This window comes from Tribolium madens, unplaced genomic scaffold, assembly GCF_015345945.1.
Source record: "Tribolium madens isolate multiple individuals breed KSU strain unplaced genomic scaffold, Tmad_KSU_1.1 Scaffold_7;HRSCAF=85;Tcas5.2_LG10, whole genome shotgun sequence".
Taxonomy (NCBI): Eukaryota; Metazoa; Arthropoda; class Insecta; order Coleoptera; family Tenebrionidae; genus Tribolium; species Tribolium madens.
Genome location: NW_025401050.1, coordinates 3,986,187 through 4,004,725, shown reverse-complemented (window position 1 = coordinate 4,004,725; position 18,539 = coordinate 3,986,187). Strand labels below are relative to the sequence as shown.

Sequence of the window (18,539 nt, the reverse complement as noted above, 5' to 3'; positions counted from 1 at the left end):
CGCCGCCTCCTCCACCGCCGTAACTACCCACTTAAAAAAAACATTATTTTGTCGTAAATTGATTGAAAAACTTACAGTCAATTTGCGTTGGTTCAGACGCGACTAGTCCTAGTGTTACAGCAGCAATCAGAAATTTCTGAAATGTCATTAAAAATTTTGGTACTTAAAATTTTTGTTAAAATTTTCTCACCGTATACATTGTCCCAATCAATATGAAAACAGTACAAAACACAGTTGAAAGTAGACTGATGCAGGATGGAAATGGGTTGGTTTTATATTTGCACTTCCACTACGAAAAGAACGGGACAGTCGACTGGTAAAAGAAGGTGGTGGCGGCGGCGAAAGTCTTTCTCTAAGCATGTGTGCGATGAGAGGCATCTTATTAACAAAATACGGTCTACTTTCCGTTTCTTGAACCAATTAGATTTTTTTTTTCATACAATCACATTCATCGACGATTCTGTAACTTTCGTCAATTCGCGATACAATTTCTCCCCATTTTTGTTCATATTTTAATTTGAATTACTACGCCACTGATTTTTACAAACTTTTACCTTTTACGTCTACAATGCAGCGTTTTGTTTACATTTTTTTATTCAAGGCTGCACAGGTTAATGACCTTGACAGATGTTAATTAATTTCTTGTAGGTCATTTCGTACAAAAATGTTTTGATTTCTTTTTCATTCGTGATTACGTGAATTACGTAACTGGGGATCTGGTACTGAAATTAAAACCTAGGTATGTCATCAAAATAAACTAGAAAGCAAGTGCAAAAATTAATAGAGAAAATTTTAATAAATCAAAAACTCACACGGAAATGTTGAGGATATAGTTTGTAGTGTTTTTTAATTGAAATAATTAACGGAATTAATTTAAAATACATGAACTTATTATGGACTTAATTTCTCTTATTTATTTGCAAAAATATGTGCAAAAATTTATGAAGAAACCGCTACGAATATATCCTAACATTATTAGAAGAGTCACGCTAACGTGAATAAGGTTTTTCTTGCTGTTTGTGTAGTTATTACTTGTGAATGTGGTTTTATAATCACGGTTTCATGTTATTATCTATTAACGTAGGCGTTACATTATTACTTTTTATGTTGATTCTTCGAAGTTCCCTAACATTTAGAAAAAGGAAAAACTCGAATAAAATAAGTTTAGTTTAGCAGTTTTGCAATAAAGTAAGGTTATACAGTGGCGAACACGGAATTTTGGACATAAAATTTATGTCAGTTCAAAAAATGTCAAGCCACGCTTTATTGTCACTATGATTGACGTTTGGAACTAAAATTTGAAAGTTTTAGTTGAAATTTATTTTTGGCGTCAATTTTCCGAAACAGTAATGCCAGCAATACGTGTTTTTATATAAGTTCAATAAATTATTTTGATTTGTTATTGCCATTTATTCTCTAGTTACCAGGATAAAAATTACAAAAACCGAAAGTGAGGTTAGTTGCCTAAGGCCCGTTTTACATTTTTATGTCATTCGAACGACAAATCGTTCAAAATTCCGTGTCCGTCAGTGTACAAAGAGTGTGTCTATCAAAAGACCTAGAAATTTAAAACGTGTGTCTGCAGAATATTAAAAGTCATGAAGACATATGATAAATGTCGGTAAATTTTTATGTAAATTATGACTGGAAACTGGGGTGAACGATTTGTGTGAATAAACAGCTACAATATACTATTTTAGGATGTTTTTAGACGTTTAAAATAATACTTTGACATCTAGCTGACACACAAATTCCCATGCGACATACGTCTTTAAGTAGTACGCCAAGTAGATGTTACACATTACAAGTATTGAAAGTTATAACATCTAAAATTATGTTTATAGCCATAATCGGTTAGGTTCTGCTCAATAAAAATATTTTCAAGATGGCGGCACTTCCTGTTACCTCGGAAGTGGATAACAACTTCGTTATTTTAAATAGAAAGGTATGTTTTTTATTGCGTTTTTGGAGTACTCAAGTGATTTTGAGTGAGTTTTTATTAGTTCCTCCCTATTCCCAAGTTTAACCGTTTTTGAAATATTTATATCTTCTTAAAAATTTTAGGATTTGGATTTTTCTATTCAAAAATCGATAACTGTACTATTTTTTATTATGTTAAAATCGTATTTAGGTATCCGAGAGAAAAAGGTTAGATCTTGTTTTTCGTGTATCTGTAATTGGAAAAATAATTAACAAATCGCCATAAGGTAATGTTACGTTTAGGAAATTTCAAATACCCTTGACTCAACTCAACACCCCAGTTTTTTCTTCACTAAATGAAGCAGAATTTAGTTTTGCTTTGATCTGTATTAACATTCTCTATACCTATGTTTGATAGTTTACAAGTTATAGTAACTTTTTTTGATATTGTGACAAATTCATTAGCTACTTTAGCATAGGTTGTCACAGAAATTGGAAAAAAATAGAACATCAAAGTTATTCAAATTCAGATTAAATAAATTTAATTTGTATTTACGAAAAGCATAACACAATTGTAAAAAAAAACTTCAGTCAGAATATTTTCATGGCTATGCGAAGCCTATCATGGATAGTAATGAAAATTGAAAATCATTAAATTTAGGTATAGAAAATGTTGATACAGATTGATGCAGAATTAGATTCTCTTTCATTTATTGCAGAAAAAATAAAAATTTTGGAATTAAATTAAAATTAAATTTTGGAAGATTTAACCTTTCTTTTTTTATATCCCCAAATACAATTTCAATATAATTATAAATGGTAGAGTTACTGATTTTTGGAGAGGAAGATGCAAATTTACAAAATATCAAAAAAGTCTAAATATTTCAAAAACGGTGAAATTTGGGTATTGGAAAAAATTCTCTCTAAATCACTTAAGTAATCCAAAAACGCATTAAAAAACATAACGTTCTATTTAAAATAACAAAGTTGATACCCATTTCCGATTTAACCGGAAGTACTGCCATCTTGAAAATATTTTTATTGACTAAGGTTTAAACAATTATGGCTATAGTTAAAATTTTAAATAAATATCACTGTTGAAACTCCTAATACTTTTAATGTGGGGTTTAGCCGGAACAGTCTGTATTTTGATTCATGTTATTTTGTAAATTGTGTGCACATTAGTGAAAATAGCAACCAACATCCATAATTCATAAATATGAACTTATTAAAAATTCAATTAGCAATTTATAGCAATTTCTCAGAATAAAAAAGTTTAAACAAAGATTAAAAAAATTGATTTATTCAAGTTTTTGTTTTTGAATTCATTTTTTTTTTCTTTTAAATGTCATAATAGTTTTTTATATTATATAAAAATGTTGTAATTTATTTGGTAGATTTATACAGGGTGGTAATGTCATAACGTTACAATATTTACGAATCTTAAACTTAAATGTTAAATGAATTTTTTTGCTTAGCGCTTTCCTTTGAAAAAATGTGTTTAAAACTCCTCAGGATCTTAAAAAATTAAATTATTATTATTTACTTGTTACCCTGTATTTTAAATAATATATATTTTTTTAATTCTCAATAATGAGATCTAATTAGGTTATTTTATTTTAAAATAAATGGTCTTCAATTTTGAATTATTGTTCTCTTCTAATACTTTTGTAATGATAATTATACCTACTTATTTTGTCATATGCCATATTTTACTGCCTCTTTCTTTCTCTTAATATTTTAATTTAAGGATATTTTTGTCATACCTTAACTTAATTAAGATTTTCTCAGAAGTTTAATGTCAGAAGTTTAAATGTGGTGTTTTATGTCTTTGTTTATTTTTATCTTTTGTCAACAGTTTAATTTTTGAAAATTTTGGTCTACGTTTTGGTTATTTTTTTTACTTTCTTACCTACATACTATCTTTAACTTTACCACCTCAAGTTTTTTGTTCTTTTTCGTCATTTATTTATTTTTGTTTAAGTTTTGGTTAGGAAATAAAACAAACACTTCAATTCTGGCATTTATTCACACAATAACTATCGATTTTTTGTGACAAGCCCTGCCGGCCCTTTCGGTAGCCCTCCTTGTCCATCCTGCAATATCCTCAGTGGAACAAACCCCAACTCCTCTTTGGGAATCCCATATTGCTGCAATTTATCTTCGTAAGTGTCCAAAAGGTCATCGTGAGCTTTGCACACTCTGGCTAGCTCATACTGCAAATCGTGAATGACCGTATTTTTCCTTGCTAAAACTTTCTAGAATTTTTTAATTAAGACCAAGCAAAAATTCTCAAGTCACCTCTAATTTCAAGTTTTTGGCTGTGATATCTTCCGACGTTAACGCTCTCAATTCTCCAATTATCACATCTCTGTATTCTGCAACATTTGTTAAAGTTTGAACACGTCTCTGCAGTAGCATATTTTTCTGGCCAGTTTTTTGCTGAACGTCTAAGATTGCGTCGATGAATCTTCGACTCAACTCGTCCTTTTCAGCCTCGAGCTAAAACAACTCATCTGAAGTACTTTGAAACACACAAAAGGACGATTACCTTCTCAAATCTTAATTGTAACGCGTCATTTGCCCATCTCAAATCATCCAACTCCTGTTTTGTAGTTGATAGTTTAGCCTTTGTGTTCTAAAATTCGATACTTGGTTTAAAATAATTTTCAGTGGATAAATTGTTACCGCCAGTGATAACTTGTCTTTCTCGTAATGTTCAAGTTGTCTTTTGTATTCAGCAACATCAATTTGTGCCTGTTTTAAAGGCTCAGTGAGTCGCTTGTTTTCAGCTGTTATATCAGCGACTTGCTTACTCATTCGTTCGTTTTGCTTCCGAAGAACTTCCATTTGGTCCTAAAATTTAAAATTTAAAAGTAACACTCAATTTTTGGAAAAAATCCTTACTTTTAAGCTGCTTATTAACGCCAAGTTGTTTAAAGTAATGTCATTGTAATAGTTTTTCATTTCATTAAATACTTTCTCGTGGTGCTTTGTAAGATCAGTAATTTGATTATTTTTCCGCTCTTCTAACTCGGACATTTCCATACTGAAATAATGTTTTTAATATTTTTCTATTTTATTAGAAAATGCTTACGTATGTTTTATATTTAATTCTTGTTTGAGATCAGCAAATTTCTTTTCATATTTATTTTCCAACTCTTTTTCTTTTAGTTCAAATTGATTTCTTATGTTGCTTATTTCTTCACTGTGTTGCTAAAATCATCATTTATCTTACTTTTCAATTAAAACAAATCGTACCAATTTCAGGGATTTGATTTGATCTTGATGAGCAACTTCTTGTTCACGTATTTGCGCTTTTAGGTCTCTTTTATCTCTCAACAACTCTCTTTCCTGTTCAGTGTGGTCATCCTGGGACATTTTTAGCGACACTAGCGCTTCAGCTTTACATTCTGTTAAATTATTTTGATGTTCGTATTGCAGGTGCTTGACTTTTTGTTTATAAAATTTCAGTTCTTCGTCATTTTTCTCAGCTGCTTCTTCAATTTGCCGATCTTTGTTTCTAAAAGCTTTTATTTTAGTATTCTTTTTCATGAATGGTGTTTATTTTACCTGAGTTTTGCTTTAGCTTCTTCAAGTTCATTTTTTGTGATTTCCCAAAACGTTCGTAATTTATCTCTTTCAAGTTGGAAGAAATTTCGTTCTTCTCTTTCTCGTTCGTTTTCTTCTTTTATTCGGTGACAGAAGACCTCGAGCTGCTCTCGAGTCATCTGTGTTGTGTCCACCCCATCGATAATGTTGCCCGAACCGCCTTTGCCCTTTCCTCCTTTCTTTTTAGGGGGCTGAAAAAAATTAATCAGAATGATTTTAGATAATCTACAAAGTACAAAACCATTTTGTGAAGTCGAGAGTGATTGAGCTAGCTAACAATTCTTCACCCAACTCGTGTTTTCGTAGTAACGCGGTTGCTATCCGCGCATCGATTTCTTTGAGTCTTTTTCCTAAACGTTTCAAATGACATAAATATTTTGTCAAAAAATTGACATCGAAATGACAATTTAAAAATTATAAATAAAGAAAACAAACAGAGAACATCGTGACGAAGATAATTTTTTGTTTTCAAAATGGATGGTAAATTAAACAATTTGTTTTCACCTCCAAAAATTTTGTTTTTTTCAAACTTGACAATTACATTTTGCACCACTCTTTAAGACTTCTAGAAGTGCAAGAAATATCATTTGGTCCGGTTCTCAAGTTTTTGGTAGTACGATTTTTTTAATAGACATCCGGTATCCGAAATTACGTAACCTACATTTTGAAGGACCTTTAATTTCCCATCTTACAACAATAAAGGTCGTCGCCAATTGTTTCGTTGTGATTGTGGCTTGGAAAACGTAAAACTGTTTAGTTTTTCCAAAAGTTCAAACGCCTGTTTTTTTTTTAAACTACAGGGTGCTTTACGAGGAATCATGAGCCTGACCAAATTTTTGATGCAACCAACATTACAGTTGTCGCAAAATATTTTAACTTGCGAAGAGTAATGGTGGTTGCATCGAGAATTTGGTCAGGCTCACCTTGTATAAGTTTCACGGAAAATTACAAAAGAATCAAAATCTGTTTTTAATCATTTATTGAGTATTGAAAACTTGGAATCGATTGAAGTTTTGTTTTGGATAGAGAAGTGTTTTTTTTTCCAATTTTCTTTAAATAAAAAACATCATAACTCAAAATCTTTAAATGTTATTTTGCAAGTCTAGAAATTTTTTAATTCAGTACATCTGACTCCCCAACTGTCTTTTGTAACACGATGTTTTCAAAAGTCTGGATTGACATTTTTTAATTCAAGCATTTTTTTAAGAAATTAAATAATTTTTTTTTGCTAGTCTAGAAATTTTTTAATCCAGCACTTGTGACACTTTCTTAGTCTCCCCAATTCAGGGCCGTACTCAAGGGGGGGGATTAGGGAGTTCAACCCCCCCCCCCCCCCACCAAATGTTGAGCACTTTGTTATATAGTGTTATAAGCGTTAAAAATTTAGTTTTTTTGTTATTTTAGTGAGTTAATTTTAAATTTTTGTGAATTAATTTTTCAAGCGTTAATTACATTGTTTCATTTTTATTGTTAGGTACAAATTTAAAAAGTTGATAGAATATTTAATTTTAAGACAAAAGTGTTTTGAAAAATGCTATGAAAGGGAGCTACACCCCCTAAAAAAGGTACGTTTTTTAAAGAGTTTTTCCTAATATTTCAGAATAGATAAAATTACAAAATTTGGTACCTTTATATGTTCACCTAAACAAATGCCAAATAACAAAATTTTTAATCAGGGGCATCCTAAACTGTAAAACAAATTTAATTTTTAATTTTTATGCTGGTTATGGTCTGTAACATAAATTTTTAAATCGATTTTAACTAAAAATCCATAAATTGTATCGGAAAAACTTAAAAGACTTCTTATGAAAAACTATGAAATTTTGTTGCTGAAAGTGGCAAGAAACCACAGGCAATATAGTTAGAGTAAATTTTTATCCTAATCCCATCTACTTTAGGAAGCCCCTAATTAAAAATTTCAACATTTTATTTTTCTACTTGTTTAGGTGTATAAAAGTTATCATCTGTACCAAACTTTGAAATTTTTTCTAAAATGATTTCGGAAATATGAAAAAAAAACCTATTAAAAGACGCACCCCTTGCGTAGCATTTTTCGATATGTGTTCACGATGTTTTGATTAGTTTGGATTGACATTTTTTTAATTGAAGCATTCCTTTGAGAAATTTTTAAATGTTTTTTCGCAAGACTAGAAATTTTTTAATCTAGTACATCTGACACTTTCTTAGTCTCCCCAACCGTCTTTTGTTTTGAAAAGTCTGGGTTGACTTTTTTTTTAATTTTTAAATGTTTTTTTGCAAGTCTAGATGTATGTATGTTAGGTCAAAACGGTTAGCGTAATCAGATTTTCCAGGTGATTTTACGTAGCATTTCATTGAATCTGAGGCACTCCAGGCTATTTCCAGTCAACCAGATTCCACCAGATAACTGATCAATTTATTTGAAAATAAGTGTTCAAAAACGTTCAAAATTAATCTACAGTTTGAGAACTTGTCATGGTACAACATTTTAACCAATTGTAATGTACTTATTAGAGCATGATTTACTTTTGGAAACCCACACATCAAAAGTTTTTGCGATTTTTGAGGGATCCGAACTTTCAAAAACTTGATATTTCACTATTACAGTATTTTCAGTAACTGATTTTGTATCAGATTTTTTGTTAAATTAAAAGTTGATTTCCCAGAAATAAATTTGTCAGATAATTATTGATGTTTTTATTAAAAAAATATATTCAAAACCCAAATTGGATGTCAAGTCAGCTAGCTGCACTTTTTTATAGTTGCTGAAGCTTATGCTTATACTCGTACAAAGGTATCAGTGTTGACAACTAGGTATACCACAAGGTAAATATGTGGTTGCATAGATGTAAGTATGTTTTTAAAATAAATTAAATGTCAGAAGTTAACAATTAATTTTTCTGCTTCTTGCAAAATTGGTTTTTATTAATTTATGTTCAGATAAAAATGCAATTCAAAAAATAAAAACGAATCTACTTCTAAAATAGTAGATTATGTGCCGAACCTAAACGTTTATTTTGCTGAACATATTGAGGCAAATAATTCAGCTAAGCCATATAAAGTTACTTTTACCCGGAATACCATAAAATTATGTACCTACAATTTTAGGTACATATACGCAAATTTCTTCAGATAAATTAAAAATTATGGGTAAATATGTAACTATAATAATAATAATAATTTATACGCAAACATAAAAACTTACATTTCTAATTTTTTAACACCTAAGCATAAGAGCTTTATTTTTAGGCTTAAAAATAAAACTTTAAGTTAAAGTAATCTAGACAGAAAAGTGTAATTTTTTTGACGATGGCAAATAAAATATATTATCTATTTGAGTTTTTACTAACAAAACTTGCCATATTGAATGTAACACAATATTAATATTTTTTGATAAAGCAACGAATTATACAGAGTGTTTCAGAACTCGCCTTTTAGAGAAAAATACCAAATAAGATAAGACATCAGAACATGGAAAAAATGTTTGAATTTTTTATCTACTTTTCAAAAAATTTTGACATTTATTTTTTAACATTTAATTTTTTCATTTCCATTTAATGTTTCATAGTTATACAGTAAAGAAATAAAAACTTTCTCAATAAAAGCTACAAATAACGTGAAACATTCTTTGTTTCCTCTTCTAATAGCCTGCAGCAAAAATCATGTAAAATTATAACATTTTTTCCATATTTCTTGTAATTTATCTTATATTAATTAGTACCTACTTGGTATTTTTCTCTGGGATACAATAGTCGTAGGTAGTTTTGCTAAAAATTATATTCGATTAACCTAATCTTATTTAATATATGATTATCAGTATTTCTGACATTATTGAGATTAATTTATTATCTGTTCCGCAATTAATTCTAACTATTATGTAACATTTTTAACATACTAATTAAGTATCTACATGTTTACTAGTTGTCTATATTTACGTAAAATGTAAAAAACATTAAAATTTTATTAAAACAAATAATTAATTTTGTGTTTTATATTAATACAATTAGTATTGTAGTGTCAATTTAATTACCACTCTTAAATTTATATACTTTTTGCATTGTTAGCGTAATAATAAAACAATAATTTTTCAAATTGCTACTTGTTTTTCCTTTCCTTATAATGTTAATGTATATTTTATTAGTGCTAGTTTCAATGTTTTAAAAGTAATGAAAAAACAACGACATAGTAATGAGTTTAATTAAATTTTTACCTTTATAATTGTATTATGGCGTATGTTAAGATGAATTTCATGTTCTAATTGATTCCTGCATTTATTGTTTACTGGAAAAAAGTTGTTGCAATTTAAAAAAAATTAAATTAAACTGACTTCTGTGTACGATATGTATTATGCATTTTACACTACAAAGCAGATCACGACTAGAATTATCTCAAAACAAACAAAACAGATTTTTATCTAGATTCCACACATCATCAACAAAACTAAAACTTCCGCTCAAATAATAACAGAACTTGAAGGTCAGGAAAACTGTATGTCACGCCAGTCGTGAATTCAAATAACTGCTAATCCTGAAAATGAATACAAATTTCAAAATAACATTTGTTAACAAACTTTTGCAGAATTGTTTTATCATGAATCGCGTGTTTCGATAAAATTCTAATCACAAAAAAATTAAACAGCTTCTTTGGAATAAATTAAATTTTCCTATTTATAGCATTCAATAACTTTCACTTCTCTCTCTTCTTCCCTTCACGATCAAATGACTAACCATGTCTAATTATTTTACAATTTACAAACTGCATAATTCTAATTCAAATTTTTGCAATATTTAAACAATCGTTAAAAATACACGTGTTCAAATATTTTTAATTAAGATCTGTGTCATATCTACAAAAATCCACACAACATTGATTGATTTATCACGACTCCAAGAACAATAAAAAACCTTAGGAATGGCTTAGAAATAAAATGTACAAAGTACATAAATAAACAATGGAGATAATTGGAAGAAAAATACCAAACGTAAAAATTCTAGTCCCTTTTGTTAAATTTTAAGTAGGTAAAAATTTCTTTCGCAATTATTAATACTTCCAAGGTTGAAGAGGTGCAGGTTTTAATTAAAATAGGTCAGATATGAATATGTTTATTGCTAATTATTTGTTATTACTTGTACCTCTTATTTGTAAAGTGTGCGATGCTAACATTAAATTGATTCACATAACTCTTAATAATAACAGTAATTAGAAATGTTCGGTACAAATTATGCATACACCTACAAAGTTCACTATTTATTGAAAATTTATGGCATCTTCTTACATTGCAGTTTTAAAAGAATATGATGGGCTTGACGGTTTTTTAAGAGTAAATAAACAGGAGAAAGTAAGCCTTTATGAAAGCTATGAATATAGAGAATAACGCCACAATGTTTTTGGATAAAAAGGGCTTTGTTTTTTTTTCAAGACGAACAAACTGTTTGATCAAAATTTCATTTTTTGTTAGTATTATAAAATTCCTTTAATTACTTTAATAAAACTCCCTGTACTCATCCCTGCTACATACCGCATACTAAACTAAATAAAATTTGTTGATTCGTAGTCTTTTCACCTTTTATTTCGACAAAATCGGATAATTATAGCAACGTACAGTTGCGGAATTAAAATTTCGGGCAGTATTTTTTTGTCACTTCAAAAAGTTCACTGTAAACTACCTTTTACTGTCATCATGACTGACATTTGACAATTAAACTTTTCTGTCAGTGAGCTATTTTTGAAAGTAAATAGGTAAGTCAAAATGATATAAACATGACAAGAGTAAAAAATGAGGTTATTAATGTAAAGGTTGTTTTACAGTTTACATTATGAAAATGACAATACTGCCCGAAATTTTAATTCCGTAACTGTACTTAGTTGTAGTTTGTTCCGCGTTGGTTATGGTATGAATAACATTCAACAATTTACAACCGTTAAGTTGTTAATAACACACAGGGTTGTTTCTTTAACGCACGGTTTTTTGACAGTTTTGACAATTTAAATCTTTAAATATTGAGTTTTTTAGAATCCAAATAGCTATTAAGACAACAAGAGTTTTAAACTATAAAATTGTGTTGTCTTCAAACATTTTTACAACAATAATATTAGGTTTAAATTCAAAAATTGTTGTTGTAAAGAAATTTGTCAAAGTAATGTCAAAATTGATAAAATTCCAAGACAAAAGTATTTTATATACTTATAAAATACGTTGTGATTGACGACGTATTTTATAGAAGAGCATACAGGGCTTTCATTTCAAAAGGAGCCAGTCTCAATAACTTTTGACATTGAGTAAATGTATTTTCAAGCAAAAACAGGTCGATTAAATATTCGACAAAATATTTTTTTTTCATTACGGTTAGATAAGCTTTTTCCCCCTATCCAAAAATGTGTTGGATGTGTTTTCTGAAATTTTAATGTAAGGGGTTAGTGACTAGGGGATGAAACCTAAAACGTATTTTATGGTGGTTTTGAATTCTCCCATCGGAACCGAAATCGACATATTTTTTATTTAAATTAAATTGAGTTGAATCAAAGGCTACTAGGACTAAAAATTTCAAAAATTAAACCACCCCTAACTCAAAAACAAATCGACAACAAATTTTTTTTTAAGAGTTAGATACGCTCGCTTTTTCCCTTTCCAAAAATGATTTAAAGAGTAGGGAGTGTCATTTTAAAGTAGACATGGCTAGCAACTAAGGGATGAATCCTAAAATGTAACTAATGTTGGTTTTCAACTTCCCCCTCGCGATCCTAATCGACCTGTTTTTGCTTGAAAATACATTTATTCAATGTCAAAATTTATTGAGACTGGCTCCTTTTGAAATGAAAGCCCTATATATTAGGGGTAACATAAGAGATAAGCTTAAATACACCATAGAAACAATACAATTTAGTGTTAAAAAAATTATTTCTTCATATGGTAATGTAATTAATTTAATTTTATTAATATAAAGGGCCATAACAACTGCAGAAAATTAAACAACTCCATCGGTCGTTATGTTCTTCTTAGACACATTTAATTTAAATCGATTATTAATACGTCAGTATTTTAAGATAAAACAAACACGAAATTTGTACCTGTTCTCAAATTTTTCCACCGCTGAGAAATTGAATTAGAATTTAATGTATTTACTTTTATTCCAAACACGAATAAAATTCCATAACAATGTCGGAACATCTTTTAAAAAGTCAACGTTTAGTAACCTTGGTAGTGATGGAGCTTTGCAATTATCGAAGATTATGCTTTGAATATTTAAATATATAATAAAGTAATAGGAGAAGCAAAATGTTACCATCACAATAAAAGAGAATGTTTTTAAATGTTTTTTGCAAAACGTGAAATAACAATGCTAAATAAATTTTATCGTTTATGATTTTTATTAAAACAAATGCAATTTATAGAACGTAATCAAGTTATTGGCGGGGAGAATCATAAACGGTGGGTCTAATATCTTTATGGTTTAATGATTAAAATTAGCAACATTTTGCAACAGGTAAATATTGTTTTTATAAGTTTAAGTGTATCATGGACAGCTCCGAATTACATAACATCAATTACTTTTTTGTTGTGTTATTTTAAATTTAAGAAATGTATCAAGATGAGACAGATTCTTGCAAAATTTCCGTTCTGAAAAACTCATTGAGCAATTCGCGAATTTAATATGCGGTATGAACTGTCAACCGCAATAGATTTATCTGAAAAAATATTTGCGAAATTTTAATACAAGATTATGTGTTGCTTGAATTTCAATTCGATTTTAGAACGGTAATTGCAGGAGATGACAATACACTCACTATAAAATGTATAACCCTGGACTTGGGTCAAGTTAACACGACTCATACTAAGCTTTCACCTTTTATTAAGTTCATATTAGAATTGCTATGTTTATTTTAACGGCATACAGGATATAAATTTAGGTTCGGTTTGTTTCAAATGAGAAGACTTATTTGACGGTTTCATGGACAGGGTTAAATATATCGATTTAAAATTCAGTGAGGAAACAACTGACCAATTTTGAATTTAAAACTAACACTGTTTTGCGAATTATTAATGCAGGAGTTGTTCGCTGTAACTGTTCTAGTACAGTAAATCGATAAATAAGCAAGTTTGAGACACTTTACAACAAAAATACAGATTTTCTCAGTCAAAATGTTACAAATGAATGAAAATATGTAGTTTAAAATCAATATACAGGGTTCGCCAGAACTCGCGCCCCAGAGAAAAATGTCATGTAAGGTAAAATACTAGGAACATAAAAAAAATGTTAAAAAAATTCTATCTATAAAAATTTCGAAATTATGAGAGTTTTAAAATTTTGCACTTTGACTCTATTTCTGTTGGAAAAATAATTTTTCAAGTTTTTTTGCTACTGGCTATTGGAAGCGAAAACAAGGAAACTGTAACTCTGTTTGTGGCTTTTATTAACAAAATTTTTGTACCTTCACTAAATAATTGTAAAAAAAACATATAGAAGATCATCAGTATCATTAAATATGCATAAAAAATGTCAAATGTCAAAAAATAAATGTGAAAATTTTTTGACAGAATTTTTTAAACATTTTTTCCATGTTCTTGGTATCTTATTTTGCATGGTATTTTTCTCTGGGACACGAGTTCTGGCGCACCCTGTATTTGCCAATTCATATTGTTTAGACCACCGCCTCCTTAATCAAATGTATCAATATCCCGCCTGGGCATTTCGTAAAAATTGCATTGGAGCAGTGATTCCGATTTTTTCTTAGTTACGGGGGTTACTAAGGAAAAACTGAATGAGTTTTAATTATTAACGAAAAATAACGCAATTAATAAAAGCTGGGAAGGAAGGATACAACAAAACAAGATACGCCAGGGAGAAATGATATTATGAGGTTGAACCCTTTAAGATAAAAAACTGGATTTGTCAAAAATTTTCCCCAGATTAAAGCGCCAACGGGAATCAGTTGAACTCAAAAAATGCCCAGGCGAGAAAAGGATTATTTCTATGGAGACGGCGATGGTTTAGACTAACGTAATTTCTCAAGTTAGAAATAATATTAAAGCTTTATTAATAAGATAAAGCTTTTAGAGTTTAAAGGAGTTGAGTTATAAAAGTGATTAATTTAGGTACTACATCTTTCTTTGATGTGTGTACAAATTTTGTAAATTTTATAACACAAAAACATTATTATTTTATTATTAACAGAAATCTGGTTTTCCAGTTTTTTTTTTTGGAATTGCTAGGGTGAAACCGGAAAAGATAGATCTGCGGGAAATATATAAACTTTTGATTTAAAAAGCCCTTCATGGAAATATTAATTTTGAAAAAAATATTTGTCGTTTAAACTGAAATAAAGATCATAACTTTTATAGCACATTTTTCAAAATGTGGTCCATCTTTCCCCGACTTAAAAATGTCTATTTACATAAGTATGTATTTCATAATAAACTTTGGTATTTTAATTACCTAGTTCATAAAAATCATAAATGGTCGAAATTTTATAAAAGCAGCTTTGTGGAATATAATATTTCCCTTAATATTAATACATATTTTTTGTCTTTTACCAAGTTTTTATTCGAGGATGTTTTGTTGTTCGTTTTGGCTAATTGTTAAAAAAGATAAGCGTGTAAGATGAAATTGTGAGTTGAGTTCTGTAACAGAAAGCAACTAAAAAATCACAGTTTCGAAGAAATATAGAAAATCACCTTCTAAATTTGTATTATAGAAAAAAAAAACATCAGTTCATGTTGTAAACTAGCAAAATGTACCTACTTACATGGAAAACTATCTGTTAAAGAGTATATGAGATTTGCTAATTATCCAAATGTTGTTTTTTAAAGAAAAAAGTGTGTTTTGCCCATATAAACCCAAAACCAGCACATTTTTGATAATTAATTATCATTCACAAATAACGTGAATTACAATTGCCTTTTTTTGTTTCATTTTTTTTACTAAATTTTCTACATTTCTTCTCACTGTAGAGAACTAAAATGAAAAAATGTAAGTAAAATTAGTTAAAAGATATTTCGTTTTGATCAGTTAAGAAAATTCGAATAATATATAACATAATTAATGTTACCACAAATACTACTAATATTCAAAATTTTCAAAATTATCTTTTCTGTTTTAATTAATATACAAAATAAAAATTTGTTGACATTATTCTTACATAATTAAGTAGGTAACAACTATAGAACAGTTCATGTCTATGCTACATAATAATAATAATTAGTCGTTTTAAATTATTGCGATGCTATTCACTTATTGTAACTGTATAGTGACATAATAATACATAGTTACTTACAGAAAAAAAATTCTTTAAAAATAGGAAAACATACTACTTAATTTAATTTGTTAACTTGATAAATTAGCCATCCAATACGTTTAGAAACTTGTACAGTTTCTCTAAAATAAATTTATTGCCTTTATGAAATAAAAAAATCATTTAAAACGTAGTTAGCAGATTCTAGATTTTATTTCCCAGATCAAATAATTTAATTTGAGAACTTGTATTACTCATATAGTACATTGATGTTACTTCAACAATAGGAAATAAATATAAATAATTGTATTCCTGTTAATTATTACTTTTAACTTTAATAACTCAAACATTCCACATCATGCTATTGTGTACAAATTAATTCTTCCGGCAGACAATATGTACCAATAAATTACTCTCTGTAGGTATGTAGTACACACTATCAGTGCTTCTGATTTATAGATTTTTTTTTAAACAATCACAGTGTTTCAAAAGACCTAATTGTTCAAATTGCAAACATTGTGAGAAATTTATTATGCTTTGTTCACAACAAAATTAATAAATGTATGATTTATTATATTAATTTTTGTAATTCAGTCGTAATATTTACTATAATTAAATTAAGATTGTATGCATAATCAATTTGTTTAGGTTATTTAGTAATTTAAAATGTTAGAAGAAAGTTAGAGAAATTACGACGCTCAGGTTTAAGTGTGATAATTTTAATTGTCACATTATTGTAGAAATAATTTGCAATTTAAAAACGTATCATGAATTTCATTTCAACATAAAATAAAAATAATAAGAATTAAAAAATGCTAACACAAATAACCTTGCATTCGGACAAGTTACTACGTTTTAAAAAGTTTATATTTTTATTTTATTTTTTAATTTAATTCTTAACAAAAACTTTTAGAAATTTTGATTTATACAATTCAAAAAATGCAGTTGAACAATTGTATTAATAATATAGAAAATCAGTCACATCTTTTAACTAATTACCTATCCTACAATTAAAATTAGATAATTTTAGTCAAGATGCAATAATTGCAATAATTTTTAATGAAGTGAAAACACAACCTCAAGCTAGTACGATTATGCAAACTAATGTTGATTTTATAGTTTACTAGTTTTTTTCTTTGTACACTGAAATAAGTTTTATGCATTAATCATTTCTTTCATTGCCGTATAAAACAAATAATTAATCAACATTTGAGTATGGGGGAAAGTGGAGTACAGTGTTTCTATGTCAGTTTCAGCTATCAAAATACTTTTAGAACAACCTCTAATTAATAAAAGTAGTTTTTTCAAACTTTTGTTACATTTCTTCTGAAACTGACTTCTTATTAAAACACATACAAGGTAGCTAAAATTTTTCGCATAAGTTGTAAAACGCTCTGTATAAAAGTCCCTATAAATTTTAAATTCTTGCATAATTTTCTAAAATTCTTCAATAAACAAAAAAAAATTTACGCTTTGATAAATACTAAGAGATTGAGATGACACATTTATTTGATCCTACGGTGGACAAAGTTAAAGCAAGCAGTTATAAACAATTAATAAAAAATAATCTGAAATCATAATACATAAATTATCGATTTTTAATTGTTATATAATACTTAAAATTAATGATAAACAAAATAAAAATATGCTACAATCGAAGCTTTTTAAATCCTTTTATCTTGTTGTTTTTTTTTAAGTACTTAAAGATATTAAGAAATAAAGATTAAAGTGTATTTTCAAAATACATTTTTAAAAAATTTAATACCTAAATCCCAAACATTTTTAGAAATAAATAATTGGTGTTGTAATATATGTTTTATTGTGTAACGACGAAATAAAATAGCTTTACTGGATTTATCTTTAACTCCGATGCATCTCTGTTAATTGCAATAAAATTTCTATGACGTGGCGTTTAACACTACTATGAAAAATTAATAAAATTAGGTAGCAACGTACTTATGATTAAGGTAAATACATGCGATAATTTGAACAAACATTTAGCTTCCAAATAGACTATTTGCTCGACTTTGTGTGCCTTTGTTATTAAATTTATTTTTTGTTTGGGAAAACGTGATTTATAAGAACGGCGGTTTTTTTTCATTTGCATAATTTTTGAATTGGAATGAAGTAATAAAACGCAATTAGAGAACAATACAGTTCACACTTTAATTCATAACATCCTGAAAACCAACACTCGACCGTGACAAGGAATATGACGCTATATCCTGTCACGAAAAAAACTGAAGGATCAATGCATCTCGCAAAGATCTTCTTTGTTGATATTATGTCAAGATATTTTATCACTTTAAATATGTACCTAGTAAAACACGCAAGAGGGAAACAAATACGGCTAAAAACAATAAGTGCTTATCAGTAACCTGAAAACTGGAAGCCTTTTGGCAAACCGATTACCTACAAGTGTGGTACAGTGCAGAAAATTTTGATTTTTGTCGTATTTAATAATGGGTAAGTTAAAGTGTTGTAATTAGCAATTTGTCTTAAGTATCGGTGTTAAATTGCACCTTAACTATATCTACTTATATAATATCCGCTTGTAAACTATTAATAAACAAATTGTTATGACTGGACATTTTAGGAGAAGAATATGTAAAAAATTCTTCGTTGCAACAATAATAAAGTGATTAAAGAATGATTAGGATTTTATGTAACTATTTGCGTCATGGATTTTGACAAAGACTATTTATTAATAAAAAAATGTATTAAAGTGTTATTTTTCTTGTTTTCATTAAAATTTTAAATTAGGGTGTTAAACAACAATAAAATTTTATAAAAACAAA

The 18,539-nt window shown here is 28.3% G+C and overlaps 3 protein-coding genes across 3 annotated transcripts in view; 1 reads left to right on the top strand and 2 right to left on the bottom strand.

Annotated features, from left to right (window-relative positions):
- LOC123010176 overlaps positions 1-509 on the bottom strand; it is a 2,529-nt gene extending 2,020 nt beyond the window's left edge. Inside the window, exons 1-4 of the mRNA XM_044406875.1 lie at positions 441-509; positions 191-289; positions 76-136; positions 4-30 (exon numbers count right to left, since the gene is read on the bottom strand). Coding sequence (XP_044262810.1) covers positions 4-30; positions 76-136; positions 191-289; positions 441-509 — 256 coding nt within the window. The remainder of the gene's footprint in view (positions 1-3; positions 31-75; positions 137-190; positions 290-440) is intronic.
- A 3,433-nt stretch (positions 510-3,942) lies between these two features.
- On the bottom strand, positions 3,943-5,913 carry LOC123009846 (dynein regulatory complex subunit 4). Its single transcript, XM_044406391.1, has 9 exons — positions 5,774-5,913; positions 5,494-5,723; positions 5,182-5,443; positions 5,018-5,136; positions 4,828-4,969; positions 4,609-4,776; positions 4,472-4,558; positions 4,222-4,422; positions 3,943-4,178 (listed from the first exon to the last, which is right to left on the bottom strand). The coding sequence occupies exons 1-9, from the start codon at positions 5,774-5,776 to the stop codon at positions 3,960-3,962; spliced, it is 1,431 nt and encodes a 476-aa protein (XP_044262326.1). The 5' UTR covers positions 5,777-5,913; the 3' UTR covers positions 3,943-3,959.
- A 12,169-nt stretch (positions 5,914-18,082) lies between these two features.
- LOC123009578 (aquaporin AQPAe.a) overlaps positions 18,083-18,539 on the top strand; it is a 26,157-nt gene continuing 25,700 nt past the window's right edge. Inside the window, exon 1 of the mRNA XM_044405984.1 lies at positions 18,083-18,207. Coding sequence (XP_044261919.1) covers positions 18,204-18,207 — 4 coding nt within the window. The 5' untranslated portion in view covers positions 18,083-18,203. The remainder of the gene's footprint in view (positions 18,208-18,539) is intronic.

Coding starts and splice junctions, on each gene's coding strand:
- LOC123009846 (XM_044406391.1), bottom strand. Junction 5,444..5,493: donor GAAGCTAAAGCAAAACTCAG/GTAAAATAAACA, acceptor AAAAGCTTTTAG/AAACAAAGATCGGCAAATTG. Junction 4,423..4,471: donor TACAATTAAGATTTGAGAAG/GTAATCGTCCTT, acceptor GAGTTGTTTTAG/CTCGAGGCTGAAAAGGACGA.